We start from the raw sequence: 16048 nt of genomic DNA, 5'->3' as shown, positions 1-16048 counted from the left end.
TTTTTTTTAAATACCATATTTACATTTTCAAATTATATAAATCACATCTAAATATTCTCGGAATCATTTTCCCTTCATACATACAGCACTGTTACAGCAGTACATGACTAATATGATGAAATGCTTAAAGCAAGACCCTCCCAAAAAAAAAAAAAAGAAAAAAAAAGTTAAATTCCAATAATTAATAAAATAAAATACAAGTAAAATTTAACCTCAGTTGTATTATTTTTTATTTGCAATTCCCCCATCCAACCAAAAACAACATTTTTAAATGCTTATAATTACAGATTTAATCAGACAAGAAATTCTACAAGAAATATCCATTAATGGCACAAAGGTGTACAGAAAACACAGCAAGATATGCACAGGTCTTATATTTAGTCAGATCTGTTAAAGACATGAATGCAGAAGCACTGAGAGCATGAAAGTGAGCAGGATGTGATGCAGATCATGTGACTGTGCAGCTGATATGTCACAGCTTTAAGTCACTTCCACCACCTGCCTCAGCTCCTCTATTAGTGAAGCCAGCTCTTTCTCCAGGCTCATTATCAGACCTGAGGACACACAAGGACAGTGTTGTACTGTTACTCAACAAATATGACATACATGTTGTGAGTTCTTCTCCTCACAACACACAGTGAGTACAGACACATAATATTTATGAGGTTTATTATCATTCCTCAGAGTGCGCCCAAATGCTACGTCTGCAGTTTGTCCAACGTTTGTTCATTCTGCGCTCCAGACGGGTTGAGCGCGTTTAAATTTTAATCGTGTTAATCGCGATGACCACATTAAAGCTGGCAGCCCTAATTTTGGGGGGAAATTACTTTGTCCATGTTTGGACTTCTGTGTTGTAAACGCGCAAATCAGTTCGTGCATGATTACATTGCTCCGCCCATCAAAAAGTCTGCGCATGCGTGAATATATCGCCCACCGTCAATATTTGGATTGACGATTGTCAGTTGGAAAATGTTTACACATCGCCCAACCCTACCACCAGGCCCGTTCTCTTCACAGATAATCTTGCAAGTGTCACGTCTGTCACAGCATCTCAAACGCCATCATTTCGGTCACATTTGCTCATTGGGCATCTACTAACTACTACACCACTTCCCAAATCTTCATGTTTTTCTGTAGTTTATCCTCAGGTACTGTGTGTGTGTGTGTGTGTGTGTGTGTGTGTGTGTGTGTGTGTGTGTGTGTGTATGAGAAATAAAAAAAAAAAAAAAAAAGAATGTAATCCGATCCATTAAATATCAAAAAAGCACCTCACAAAACTGGCGACACGCCGTAACTCGGCTCATAACCGTAACACGTCGCAGCAGTGTGCTCACGTGATAGAGCGGCTGTGTGTATTTGTAGCCTCGCTACCAAACCAGCATTTCATCTCCGAGGAAGTGATCCCAGAGAGAAGTAAAGCAAGTGTGTAAGTTCATCTCTGAATGTTTGTAAAGCATTCCAGCGTTAAGCTTAACAACCGATATATGGAGCGACTGCCTCTCTCTCTCTCTCCTGCTGCTACTTCAATCGTGAAACTGATCAATGATCAGCTGATCGTCTCTCTTCTTTGTTTTTGGCCCACTTTGCACCAGAAAGAGGAAACCAGCGGCTGAACAACAGCAGCACGTTTAAGCTTGATCAGCTGTTGTTAGAATTTATTTAATATTACTTTCTACACCAGGATCTTTTTCTACGCAGCTGACCGCTGTAACTGTGCAGTATATACACACACACACACACACACACACATATATACATAGATATATATATTAGGGGTGCAACGATACACAAAATTCACGGTTCGGTTCGATACTTTGGTGTCACGGTTTGATATTTTTTCGATACAAAAATTTTTTTTCATGCCTTTTTAATTTGTCATTTATTAAAATTATAAATATATATTTTAACTCATAAGTACAGTTTTTAAATTTAATGTTGCTGAAACAACAAAGTAATAAAAAAATAAATCTGAGGAATCACTCATCTTTGGAAAAGAGAGTTTATTACAGAGAAATGTCTCTTTCCAAAATAAAAGCTATACTATACGCTTCTTCTGGGCTATATTCTCAGCAGCATATTAAACATATCAGGTCCCCATAAGGAGAATCCTGTGCTAACGGCTGTCTAAATGACTCGGGTAAAGTTTGTAGCATGGTGCTTGTTGTTTTTGTCTGCTTCCACTTGTCTTTGCACGAGGATGCTGTCGGAGTAAATGTGCAGTCATATTCGTTGTGTTCCCACTAGTGCTGTCAGCATTAATCTGAAATGACGTTAACGCCACAACACGGCAAATCTCCGTTAACGAGCTACCGCGGATCGCCCCGTGCGTGGGGCTGGACGGCGTCAACACCTTAACGAGCTAACTGCGCTAACGCACTAGCTCCCACCCATGTAATTGAGCATTGCATGGCAGATCCGACATACTGTTTTACTTTTGTCCATGACGCGCTTACCTTCAGGGTCATACGTCACATGAAAACCAAAATAGTTCCAAAGGCCAGATCTGAATGAGGGTGGGGGAGGTTCAATTTGCCATGTTGCAACGAGATTAGCTTGTCTTGCTAGCTTGCGCTGCGCTCAGTGGATCTGCGCTCGACAGTGCAGCCTAGGCGGAGTAGTCGAACGCAGATCCACTGAGCGCTCAACACAGACAGCATCGTCAGAAGGAAAGTTGATAAAATAAATTAAAAATGTTGTATTGTTCGATACATATGCGTACCGAACCGAAAGCACTGTATCGAACGGTTCAATATCGGTACAAGTATCGCTGCACCCCTAATAAATAAATAAAAAAAATTTTTATATATATAAAAAAATTTTTATATATATATATATATATGAGAAAATATGGGTATGTCCTGATAAATGATCAGAATTATAATATTTCTGACAGTCTGAGTCTAAATAGAATCAAAGATCCTGTGATTTGGTTAAATTTCACTTGTAATGCTGATTTTATATTGACAACTACTGACTCTTCATATGACATCTAAATGGCATGACACTCTGCTGATCGCTGGCTCAAACTTTACCTGTGTTGGCAGTGTTGCCGGCAATGAAGCTGATGACCAGTGGTAGCCGATTGAACTGCACAATCTGTTCAATCCAAAAACATTACATGTTATATAAAAAAAAAAGTTAAATAAACTAGATATACTTTACCAAACCTGAGTTGGTCAATCCATACTCATCCTGACCTTAGAACAAACTGAAATAATGACATTAAACTTGGGTAGAGGTCAGGGCTTGAAATTCATATCTAAAATTTTAGCCCCTTCACTTCTGATATGCAGAAGAGCTGAAGACCATCATCAAAACAACCTGACCTTATGCTTGTATGCCACACTGATGCAGTAATTTGGGGCAAAGGACCCTAAAACAGGTACTGTGCGTATAAATGAATATGCTGTTTGCTTTCATTATAGCAATAACTTAATATAATAATTTAACAATAGTGAAAAATAAAATAAAGGCTTGAAATATTTCGCTTTCTGTGTAACAAATATAGAATATATGACATTTTTGGAGCTAGACTATGGTATGACAAATATACCAAACTACTGATTGGTGGAAAGAAGGGGTCTGACCTGGTAGGCGTTATAATAGCAGATGATGCTCTTGTTCTTAGAAAGGCCCAGTTTGCTGCCCTGATCAGTGGCCAGAGCAAACGTAGACAGGAAGCCAGGTCTCAAAGCATGAACTGGGGCATTGTCGTTGGCAACTGCAAGGATACAGCAACGATGTCAGGGATGTAGGGATAAAACACTCTCCACATAAGGAATGTCTGCTGACATTTGTTTCAAATTAGGGCTGCCACAAACGATTATTTTGATAGTCGACTATTCGGCGATTAGTCCACTAATCAGATCATCATCCATTCAACGTAAAACTACAGCTTATTGCACCAGCAGCATCTGCTCTTATAGAACTATCATTAGCTTACAGCTTTAAGTGTTTAAGGTATGCGCCAACTAAAAATAAAGACAAGATGATACTTTATTAAATTTTAATGAAATTTGCAGATTGTTTCAGTTGAGTTTAATAAACTCAGCCATCTGCCAAACCGATTTACTCAGGAACAAATAAAACACTGAAAAAAGCCAAACAACAACATTTTTAAGTTATCTAAGTGACTCATATGTCATGTTTAACCTGAGTAGCGAAAGACGGCGGTGGGTTTGAAAACGATCTGCCAGGAGTCCGGTGTTCTCACGGCTCTAGTTAGCCTTGCCCCCGGCTAGCTATCGAGCTAGTGGGTAACAGACGTCTCTGAAAACGTCGGAGCGCTTTTGAAAATATGTGGTGTCTTGATAAACTGAGCAGATATTTGAGGTTTACACAGCTACATTCTCCATGAAAATATGTTAAACGTTTATTTTGTGACCCAGAAAGAATAATAAGAGTAATATTAAAACTAACTAGCCGCCGCCATTGTTGGAAACTGAGCTGGGCCGCGCTATGAATGCTGGGACACAGCTTCTTCTTCTTCGGGGTTTAACGGCAGCTGGCATCCTTGTACATGCAGTGCTGCCATCTTCTGTTTCAGTCCGTTATTACACTCTTAAATCCTGCTACTTATTCCTGCGTCTGTTGTGATCTTACAAAGCTTCAAACGACGCGTCGACTATTAAATCAGTCGTCGACGATTTTGATAGTCGACGTAATCGTGGCAGCCCTATTTCAAATACTGCCCAAACCTGCATAATTCACTATATTTATGATGCAACTTATTTGCTTTTTTCTCCACTAAAGAGCAACTGGTTACATTTTCTCTAAATTAATATATAACATTTCTTGGAAATTCAAATTTGAAAAGATTTGAAACATTAATATATTTAGTAAAATACAAAAATCCTTTTTTTTTAAAGAAGAAACATCTTATGCCAAACAAAGTAAGTCAAGTGTGCTCTCTGCTCTGATGTTCTGTGCAATAGTATGTGAGTCTGAGCGATTCACAGACTAACTGATAGCTCGTGGACTTCCCGCCTGGCTGACTTCCACCTTCAGGAGCAGCTACTCCTATCAGGGCCAATGTGGAAACTGGTTTTAGGCTCTATTCAAACACACTTTAATTCTACTACCAAGTTTCTCTTCTGTTACTTTTGCTCTCATGGATTTTACAGTTTTCCACACGACAGCAGTGAGACCAGCAATAACCAGCCATTCAGAATGTTTCTTACCTTTAATAACCGGGACACCATCCCTATCAGTGACCACAATAGCATGAAGACCTTCAATGCTGAAGGAGACAAACAACAAAACTTCCTCATTAAACACTGAACATCCTGATAGTGTCGACTGTAACATTGAAGATTTTGTTACTTTAATGATACGCACCTTTGCAACTGTTTGTAAAGATATCTCTTCAAGTCCTGCAAATAATTTTACATAAAAAAAAAAAAAAGGTTAGATAGTTGGTCAGAGCTAACAAACCATACTTCATCGTCCAGTAGAGGGAGCACGTTTGCTGTCCGCTCCACTCCAGGGACGGCCCAGCTGGCTGCAGTGAGCTCTGTTGTCAGATGGAGGCAGCGTACAACAAGTATGTGTTACAGCTAGTCTGTGTGACAGTGCTATTATAGTCGACACATCGCTGGTGTCGCACTGTGATTTTGATGTCAGCTGTGACACAATTTTTGCGGGGCATCAGCTGATTATGACCTTTCAATATTTGTATCTTGGCGGTGAGGCCACTGCAGAGACACACAGATATACAGAGGGAGATTGAAAACTTGAGTCTGTGGGGGAAAAAAAGCACACTTGACAAAGTCTTGACCACCTTATCTGGTGATACTGTCTGGGCGGCGACGCCTATCGTCTAGAATACTGCAGTGGCTTCCTGCACAGTACTAACTGGTATAAAAGAAGTTTCTGCGAACCATGGGTGCAGCAGTGAGCAAAGCGAGCATTACAGCGCGTACACTGCAGCCTGGTCACTCATGTGTCCGGTGACTTATCTGGACTTGGTGAAGCCAAGTATCCCAGAATTCTGTTTGTTCGAAACTTAGAAGCAGCAATGGTGGAGGAAAGTTGCTAGAAGTGTACGTAACGTTTGAGATGTTACCATTTCTGTGGAACAAAATTAACTCTTACAATATTTTCAGGATGTAGATGCGTAAACTTCAAATATTGCTCGATTTATCAAGACATCACCTATTTGCAAAAGTGCTCTGACATTTTTCCAAATGTCATTTTTGCTCTGACATTTTCATCTGTCATTTCATTTTCGTCCTCACCAGCTGTAGTGAACCTTGACTTCAGCTGGTGAGGACGCACATCATTTCCAAAACTTATTACAGTGTTTTATTTGTTCCTGAGCAAATCGGTTTGGCCGAGAATATAAATTAATCTTCATAACTGGGTCGTTTTATTTCAAAGTCTTACTTGGAGAGCTGTCAGTGTACTGAACTGAATATTTCACCAGTCCTTATCCCTGGATGTGAAAATGTGCTGTTTTTATTTTAACAGCTGACTCTGAATTAAATCTAACATTATAAATATTTTAATCCCACTGGGAGCAGAAACAGCATGTTGATACGTGAAGATCCTGAAGACTGCACCAGTGATGATCAAATTATGTTTTGTTTTTTTTAATATATTTTTTCAAATCTCTTCCAAACACTAGCTGTCTATTTTAACTTTTGAGTGTCTACTAAAATAAAAATAAAAGCATTCTGACATCGGACACGTTTGTTTCTGTTCAATAAGCAGCGTGAGCTGTGCATACACAGTGTTGGGAGTAACTGTATTCCGTTACAGTTACCGTTTAAAAAGCTGGTATTCAGAATACAGTTACTTTGTTGAAATAAATGGATTACACTGCGGTACTTTCCTGTTTCATATTGTCGCGGGTCAGGACTGTTTGGTTTTGTTTGACAGCTACGTTCTGTTGTTCCAGGCGGCAGCGTTACGGTTGCCATGGTTACAGGGCGACGCTCTCTCTCTCTCTGCGACTGTGTGTTTCCTGGGTGAGAGAGCGCCTTTTCGTTGTTGTTGTTGTTGTTGTGCTAAGCTAACAGGCAGAATGCTACAAGCATAGCTCTAAAGAATGTAGCATCATGGGCAGTGTAGTCCGTGTTGCAGGGAGAATGCACTGCCATACACGTTATGGGTCTGTGAGCGCGAGGAGGGAGAAAAAGGGGAGTGGAAAGGTACGAGTTGTCATCGAGCAGAAACGGGAGCTGGAAGCATGTAAATATAATAATAACCACTGCAGCCAAGAAGAGAGCCTGACGAGCCCAGTTGTAAGTAAGCTATTAAGACTCGACTGTACACCGTGTTCCTGTTTTCCTCCAAAAACAACAAGTTCCGTTGGAGCAGCCTTTCAACGCCTCTCTCTGTCTCTCACTAGCAAAGTTGACCCACACAACAAAGTAAAGCTAGTTTTCGGCTACGAGCCGACAGGGACCCCGCCGTATTAGTCAGAGGTCCCTTTACTACAGTTCGGAGTCGCGGACCTTCAGTAATAGTAATAAATCACACAGCAATAGTACATTCACGTTGTTGTAAAAAGCATGATAATATATTAAGTAATCCAAAGTATTCAGAATACGTTACTGTCATTGAGTAACGTAACGGAATACGTTACAGAATACATTTTGGGGCATGTATTCTGTAATGGAATACATTTTAAAAGTAACCTTCCCAACACTGTGCATACATGTATAATATTTTGAAATAAAATTTGCGTTTTCTTCCTGGTCTAGCTTCCTCCCGGGTCTTGCGAAATCCAGACTTGCATGTGAACTTGCGAAGTACGGACTTGCATATTTCAGCACTGCGAAACTGCCTTGTATTAATACCCGCTCTTATGGCAGCACTGCATATTCTCCTGAACGATAGGCGTCGCCGCTCAGATAATCGCCACATAAGCGCTGATACAGGAAGAGAAGAGGTCAAAACCGGAAGCCGGAAGAGTTTTTCTTGTTTTTTTTAAAAACTCTTCCAACATCTCTCTTTCTCTGTATATCTGCACGTCTCCGAGTTTCTGTGCTGGAACGTCAATTAAAAAACAAACAATCGTACACTTATGCTTTCCACCCAGCTCCGGAGGCAGCGCAACAAACCGAAATACACTCCGCAGTGGTCGCCTCGACATCATGATAAGGGCACATGAAGCCGCTTCATTAATCTCCGACACCCCCAAGAATAAAGAGATCAAAATAAAATAAACAAGTAAATAAGTGCTTACTTTTGAGAGCGCTTTTAAATCTCGAACACTACTTCACGTGTCCCTTTTTTAATAGGAATTATCAGCAATACGTTTTTTCCTGCTTCTCCATTTTGGAGACGGGAACTCAAGAAGAATGACAGACGTCTCATACTTACATCGGCCATGGCAGCTATCGAGGTATCGAGACCGCTCGACGACTGCAGGGAGATGACTGTAATGATAGTTGTTCACACAGAGGACTCAGTACGTCGTCGGAACTTCACATTCTTTTATGTCAAATAAAGCACACAGCGGTTTCCCAGATAACATAAATGCGCGAGTTAACATCTCCTCATTAAACTAAAAACAAATAATAAAAATAACTAGACAGGCAAATTGGAAATACACATTAAAATCTCAAACGAAAGGACAAACCTTTGAACGACTTTAAAACAAAAACATAACCCTCGGGATCTGGAAAGGCAGATTAAAAAAACATAATCACGTGATTACTTCTTCTTCTTGAATTTTGGTGGCTGGCAAACCACAAAGCGGTGCATTAGCGCCACCAATTGGTATAGACATGAAAGGTGCTCAAAAATCACTTTCTTCTCTTTTTGTAGTACATTGATCACCTTTCACTTTACTGAGCTTGGATCGGTTGCCTTTTGCCTATTCTCTATTGGTGTTTTTTGTATATGATGTAAACTGCACATTACTCATAACAGAAAAACACCAGCAGATGGATATGTATTCATTATATGAATACATTATTCTGTTTTTATTATTCTGCCATGTACAGTGTCCTTGAGTGTTCTGAAAGGCGCTTTCTTTTTTTTTTTTTTTTTTTACATTGTCTGTGAGAGATGAAAGGCGCTTTCAAATAAAATGGATTATTATTATGTCTTCCTTCCATCGTTCCTTTCATGCTCCACCCACAGCTAACACTGCACCCAAAACGGTGAGGAGAATCCTTACAGCACTTCATGGGGCTTCTTCTGAGGGGAAATCTTCTCCCGCCATTCAGCTACAACAGAACATGGAGGCGATGGACCTCATACAGGGGGAATCCACCCCCAAGAAGACCAACACAGCTTCAGTTGAACAACAGGTATGCACCCCGACGAGACATCCAAGCACAAAGAAAAAGCTCAGAGAGTGGAGACTGCACACAAAGGAAGCATCGGTGATCATTGGAGACACCAATGTGGGCTTGATTCCTCCTTATGTTGCGGAGGGAGTCCAAATTGACAGAATGGGGCCATGCAGAGATCCTTGTGGATAAAGCAGACAGTGACACATCGGTGGAGAAGCTGGTTCTCTCCTTCAGCCTGAATAACAGGTGTCAGAGGGATAAAAATGTACCAATAAGGGAGCTGAGAAGAACGCTGAGGTCGGCACAAGACAAATTCCCCCAAGCTGACATTTATATTCCAGTGATTAACTTTTCTTCTGCCCTTCCCAAAACAGAACAAGACACATTATTACACATAAACAATTTTATTGCAGGTTTAAAGGAGCACATGCCTGCTCTACCTGCTGATAAGTTCAGCACAGAATCGGACAATCTTCGCTGGACGGACAAGACTGCAGAGCACATGTTGGATCATTGGAATGATCATGTTAATGAAGCATCTCCATGAAACCAATTTGAGTGACTGATTTTATGTACTTCTGTGCTTGAGGGAGGCTTCAGATGCCATTTTGTGAGAGTTTAGCCCCAATATAACCCACTAGAGGGTGCTGTAACTCCATTTAAGGGAATTTTCCCCTCCTCTTTACTTTTCTCCTTGTTTCTTCATTTTTTATTTGTATAGGCCCTTTTATGGCCATCCCATTATAAACTCCTGGGCCTGAAGCCTTCCCTAACCTTAACCTCTTTTAACCCCATGCAGGGAACCTAAACCTAACCGCCTAGAGCCCTGATTGAACATTGGGCCCTAACTTCATCCCCTATCTTCCGGCCCTAAACTTAACCTCTGGGTTCTCTAAGCCCACTTTCAAACCCCTTTATTTGGGATAAGAGAGGACACTTCCCTCCTGGAGAGCAATCCGTGAGTGACGTGGGGGCCCAGGATGGGAACAGGTGTGGTCTGTGCATGGAGTTTGGCCACCTTCGGTGGCCAACCTCCAAACTTGAGCTCCCCCATCTAAACCCCCTAACCCTAACCATACCCCCTCCCCCATCCTAATTCTAATCTTACCCTGGGGGCCATAACACAAAACCCTCATCCTAATGTTTACAGTAAATTACAATTGGACATGGATATTCTCTACATTACAAAAATTGATTGAAACCTCTTTTTATTGGATAAAAAAATTCCCTCTGTGGAGGGAAACTCCCACTAGGTTTAAATCTGGGACTCTCCACCATTTGACCTTAGAATTGAAGAAGCTTCTCGGATGAGAGGTGAAACGTCTTCAAGCAACTTAAAGAAGTCCAGACGCTTTTCTTTCCAAGCTCCTTTGACTACGATGACCTGGATGACTGAGAACCTTCACAGAGATAAAAAATTATATTTAGATTAAAAAAACGTGGAATCACGTAAAACATTAAAAACAGTGTATTCAAAATAATATTTTCTGAAAAAACAGTTTCTGTCACGGACCCGGCTCTGGAGGACTCAGGAGTCCGTGAGCAGTGGTATTATTGTTGTTGTTGTTGTTGTTATTATTATTATTACGACTATTATTTGGGGTCGGTGTCATCTACTGTTCTGTCCACGTTTGTATGTAGAATGCATGTGTCTGCATCTCTCTATCTCTCCCCGTCCTCGGGGCTGTTGACGGAAGCGCGCGTCGTGGGAGAGGCGTGTCCGGGCGACTGTCGTCATCGGGAGTCCCTCTTTGCTGTTGCAGCTGATTACCTGACCAGCTGGTGGTAATCATCCCTCCCGGCTAGGAAGAGGTATTTAACCTGGACTCGCGGCGACAGTCGACGTGGGATTATTACTCTTGACCGGTATAGTCTGTGCGAGGCGTGTGGTCCGGGGAGTCGACTAGTGTGTGGTTAATTGTGGTTTTTCCTTCTTCCTCCAGGAAAGTCGAGCGAAGAAGCGAGTTGGGGAGCACACAAACTAAGGGGGCTACAGCACGGGACGCACTGGGAGCAAGGGATGAGCACCATTGGCAATTTACATCTGAGTAACTGTTGGACTGACCTGTCAATTCACTGTAAATAAAGTGCACTGTGGCATCGCTGAGTCCTGCGTTTTGGGTCCTACATTCCTCATCCCCACTGTGGTGTAATCTATAGTGAGGTATATCATGTGCCACTAGGCGGCAGTACTTACCCTTCTAGACAGGAAGTGAGGCTATGTAAGGGATATAGAGTAAGCTGGAAATAAAGATGGTGGTGTTCCACGTTATCGCCTAAACGAGGAGTTTATTAAAAGAGCCCAACTCAACATGGTGTCAGAAGTGCACTCGCTCTAGGCGGCGAAGAGAGACAGTGGAAAAAATAACCGTCAGCTTGGCGAACGGCTAGTGACGAAAATGACAGAGCAAGCAGCGGCGTTACCGGCGACTCCTGGCCCGGTTACGGCAGCTCCACCAGCGGCTACTTTCACCATCAAGCCACCGGAACCGTTCGACTTCGCAAAGCCCCAAGAATGGGAGAAGTGGATCAGACGTTTCGAGCGTTTCAGAATGGCAAGTAATCTGAATGGTTCAACTGATGCTAACCAAGTGAACACATTAGTATACTGCATGGGAGACGAGGCTGATGACGTGCTAAGGGGACTCGACCTAACAGACGGGCAGCGGCAGCAGTACGATGCGGTCAGAAACGCATTTGACAGACATTTTGTCCCCAGAAAGAATGTGATTTATGAAAGAGCAAAGTTTAATAAGCGAGTACAACAGCCAGCGGAAACAGTTGACTCCTTCATAACAGCTCTATATGCTCTCGCTGAAAACTGTGAATATGGTGAACTCCACGATGAACTTTTGAGGGATAGGCTCGTTGTGGGTCTTAAAGATTCATCACTGTCGGAGAGAATGCAGCTCAACAAAGATCTGACGCTAACCAAAGCTATCACAATGGCGAGACAATCTGAGGAAATAAAAAGACAGCAAACTGACCTCAGAGGCGAAAGCAGCACAGGCAAAACAGCCATGGATGCCGTGCATGTCAGAAAGTCACAGCCCAATAAATTCAGAAGCAGAGAGCAAAAGCAGTTCAAGCCACGAAAACCACAAATAACAAAACAAGAGAATAAAACGTGTTTTAAATGTGGAAAAACACAGATGCACCCAGCAGCACAGTGCCCAGCTAAAAATGCAGAATGCCGCAACTGCGGGAAACGTGGACACTACGGGAGAGTTTGTAGGTCTACAGCTGTGCATGAGGTGGCAGACTGTGCAGATGGACTCTTCCTAGGTGAACTGGATTCAGGAGAAGACCCGTGGCTTGCTAACATCTGCGTGAGAGGCAAAAGCATGACCTTCAAATTAGACTCGGGGGCAGATGTCACAGCTATCTCAGAAGAGACATTCAAAGACATTAAGCAGCCAAATGAGCATCTGCAAAAAGCTGAAAAGCCACTGTATGGACCAGGAGGTGCAGCACTGACCGTGCTCGGGTCCACAAAGGAGGACATTTCCTACAGTGACAGGAGCACTGCAGAGACTATCTACGTAGTCAGAAACCTGCGTGTAGCTCTCTTAAGCAGGACAGCTTCTGTGAGACTGAAATTAATTGCCCGAATGGACAATGTTGACCTTGAGACAGTGAAGAAAGTGTACCCGAAGCTATGGGATGGGCTCGGGCTTGTTCAAAAACCGTACACGATTAAGCTGAAGCCCGACGCTAAACCTTATTCACTGAAAGTGCCCAGGCGTGTTCCGCTCCCACTACTGGGCAAAGTCAAAGCAGAGCTACAGAGGATGGAACAGTTGGGGGTGATCAGTCGTGTGGAGGGGCCCACAGACTGGTGTTGCGGCATGGTCGTAGCCCCTAAAAAGGACAAAGAGACAGTCCGCATCTGCGTGGACATGACACCTTTAAATGGGTCGGTGTGCCGCGAAAGATATATCCTTCCCTCTGTCGACCAAACACTAGGCATGCTCACAGGGGCACAGTATTTCTCCAAGCTCGATGCTAACATGGGCTTTTGGCAAATACCGCTATCCAAAGAATCTGCTCTCCTCACCACGTTTATTACGCCATTTGGGAGGTACCATTTCAACCGTCTGCCATTTGGTATTTCCAGTGCACCAGAGCATTTCGAAAACATGATGGTGACAGAAGTGACAGCCGGCCTCGCGGGAGTCGTATGCCACATGGACGACATCCTGGTCTGGGGATCTACGAGAGAGGAGCACGACATGAGACTCCACGCTGTCCTCGACCGTGCAGAGAAGGCAGGCGTCACCCTGAACATGTCAAAATGTGAGTTTGGCAGAAGAGCAGTGAAATTCTTAGGATTCATTGTGTTTTCTGAAGGCATGAGTCCTGACCTTGACAAAACTAGCGCGGTGCAGAAGATGAACGAGCCAAGCACTGTGAGTGAGCTTAGGAGCTTCTTAGGAATGGTGAACCAGCTGGGGAAATTCATCCCAAACCTTTCTGAGAAAGACAAACCACTGAGAGACTTGCTTTCAAATAAAAACATGTGGTACTGGGGGCATGAGCAACAAAACGCCTTTAACAGTCTAAAACAAGAACTGTCATCTGCACCAGTGCTACAGCTCTACAACCCAAACAAACCCCAGAAGATCTCAGCAGATGCCTCTTCATACGGGTTGGGGGCAGTCTTACTACAGAAAGACAATGATGTGTGGTCACCTGTCGCGTATGCCTCGCGATCATTGACAGCCACAGAGCAGCGCTACGCTCAGCTGGAAAAAGAAGCGCTAGTGCTCACCTGGGCCTGTGAAAGATTCAGTGACTTTATTCTAGGGCTACACTTTGAGCTTGAGACCGACCATAAGCCACTAGTGAGCCTACTCGGAGGACAAGCCCTGGATTTGCTTCCACCGCGGATACAGAGATTCCGCATGCGCCTGATGAGGTATTCTTACACTATAATGCACATTCCAGGCAAAAGCCTCACCACAGCCGACACGCTGTCACGGTTGCCATTGGCAGGCAACGTGATTCCCAGAGACAATGACCTTATGGAGGACACTGATATCTACGTTGACACAGTGCTGGAGGGCCTTCCTACTAGCAGCAAATACCTTTCAGATCTCCGTGAGCAGCTGCAGTCTGACAGCGTCTGTTCGCAAGTCATGAAGTACTGTGCAGAGGGCTGGCCGGACAGGAACCAGCTGCAGGGAGTGGTAAAGCACTACTGGTCTGAAAGAGCAGTTTTGAGTGTACACAATGGACTACTACTGAGAGGTACAAAGTTGGTCATACCTGCAAACATGCGAAACGCAGTTCTGGACAAAATACACGAGGGACACCAAGGAGTAGTCAAGTGTAGAGAACGTGCGCGACAAGCAGTGTGGTGGCCAGGCTTGAGTAATCAGATCAGTGAACTTGTCCTTAAGTGCAGGCTGTGCATTCAGGAGAGAGTTAATGTGAGGGAACCTCTTATGCCCACACGTTTACCTGAGAGGCCATGGCAGAACTTAGGAGCTGATCTGTTCACACTAAAAGACAAAAACTATCTGTTAGTAGTGGATTACTTCTCGAGATATGTCGAGATTGCTCAACTCAGTCCAACTCGTTCAGCCAATGTGATTGTGCATTTAAAGTCAATATTTGCACGCCATGGCATACCTGAAGTATTGATCACTGATAATGGGCCACAATGTGCATGTCAAGAAATGGGAGACTTTGCAAAGGACTACTGTTTTGAGCATGTCACCAAGGTTCTTCAAGGTTCAAGGTTCTTCAAGGTTCTTTATTATTTGTCACATGCATAGTTATACAAGTATAACACACAGTGAAATGTAGCCTGACACGCTCCTCGCGACATGTGCAAAAATTGGGGGGGGGGTGTAGAGGAAGAACATTATATATATGTGGGGTAGCTGTAGCTCAGGTGGCAGAGCAGGTCAGCCACTAATCAGAAGGTCGGTGGTTCGATCCCAGGCTGCATCCTGGCTGCATGCCAAATATCCTTGGGCAAGATACTAACCCCGTGTTTGCCTACTGGTGGTGGTCAGAGGGCCCGGTGGCGCCAGTGTCCGGCAGCCTCGCCTCTGTCAGTGCGCCCCAGGGTGGCTGTGGCTACAATGTAGCTGCCATCACCAGTGTGTGAATGTGTGTGTGAATGGGTGAATGACTGAATGTAGTGTGAAGCGCTTTGGGGTCCTTAGGGACTAGAAAAGCGCTATACAAATGCAGGCCATTTACCATTTACCATATATATATATATAAAAAAAAAACACCCAGCACGCCCCTGCGGGCGGTTTATCCTTCAAGCTCGGGTACATATATATATATATATATATATATATATATATATACACATATAGTACATACACTGGGTGAATGTGCAGTAGTAGCAGCAAGCAGGTGAATTCTGTACATTAATATGAATAGATATCTGACTATTTTACAGGATAGACAATATAAACATATTTAAAATTAAAGGAATTTGAAATGTACATTGTGCCTTGGTTTAGTGTCTGGAAGAGTCCTGACTCAGTCAATTATAGATGATGTGAGAGGGCGGGTGTGTGTGTTTAGGGCACGGATGGCTTGGGGCTAGAAGCTCCTCTTGAGTCTCTCTGTCCTTGCCCGGAAGATGCAGAACATTCTACCAGATTGCAGAAGTTGGAACAGTTTGTTGCCAGGATGGGACGGGTCCTTCAGTATCTGCGCTGCTCTAGTCCGGCATCTCCTGGTGTAGGTGTCCTGAAGCGGGGGGAGAGCAATCCTGCAGCAGCGTTCTGCTGTACGGATCACTCTCTGGAGAGCTTTTTAGTCCTTCACACAGC

General features: G+C 43.3%; 1 protein-coding gene across 1 annotated transcript; it reads right to left on the bottom strand.

Moving 5' to 3' along the window:
- Positions 1-212: 212 nt before the first annotated feature.
- lamtor3 (late endosomal/lysosomal adaptor, MAPK and MTOR activator 3) lies at positions 213-8727 on the bottom strand. Its single transcript, XM_014408189.3, has 7 exons — positions 8588-8727; positions 8329-8384; positions 5338-5372; positions 5181-5239; positions 3588-3721; positions 3033-3096; positions 213-554 (listed from the first exon to the last, which is right to left on the bottom strand). Exons 2-7 carry the CDS (start codon positions 8335-8337, stop codon positions 481-483), a joined length of 375 nt encoding a protein of 124 aa, XP_014263675.1. The 5' UTR covers positions 8338-8384; positions 8588-8727; the 3' UTR covers positions 213-480.
- Between the last annotated feature and the right edge of the window lie 7321 nt (positions 8728-16048).

Source organism: Maylandia zebra, linkage group LG19, assembly GCF_041146795.1.
Source record: "Maylandia zebra isolate NMK-2024a linkage group LG19, Mzebra_GT3a, whole genome shotgun sequence".
Lineage (NCBI taxonomy): Eukaryota > Metazoa > Chordata > Actinopteri > Cichliformes > Cichlidae > Maylandia > Maylandia zebra.
The sequence above is the reverse complement of the archived record's forward strand: the minus strand, read 5'-3'. Positions and strand labels throughout refer to the sequence as shown.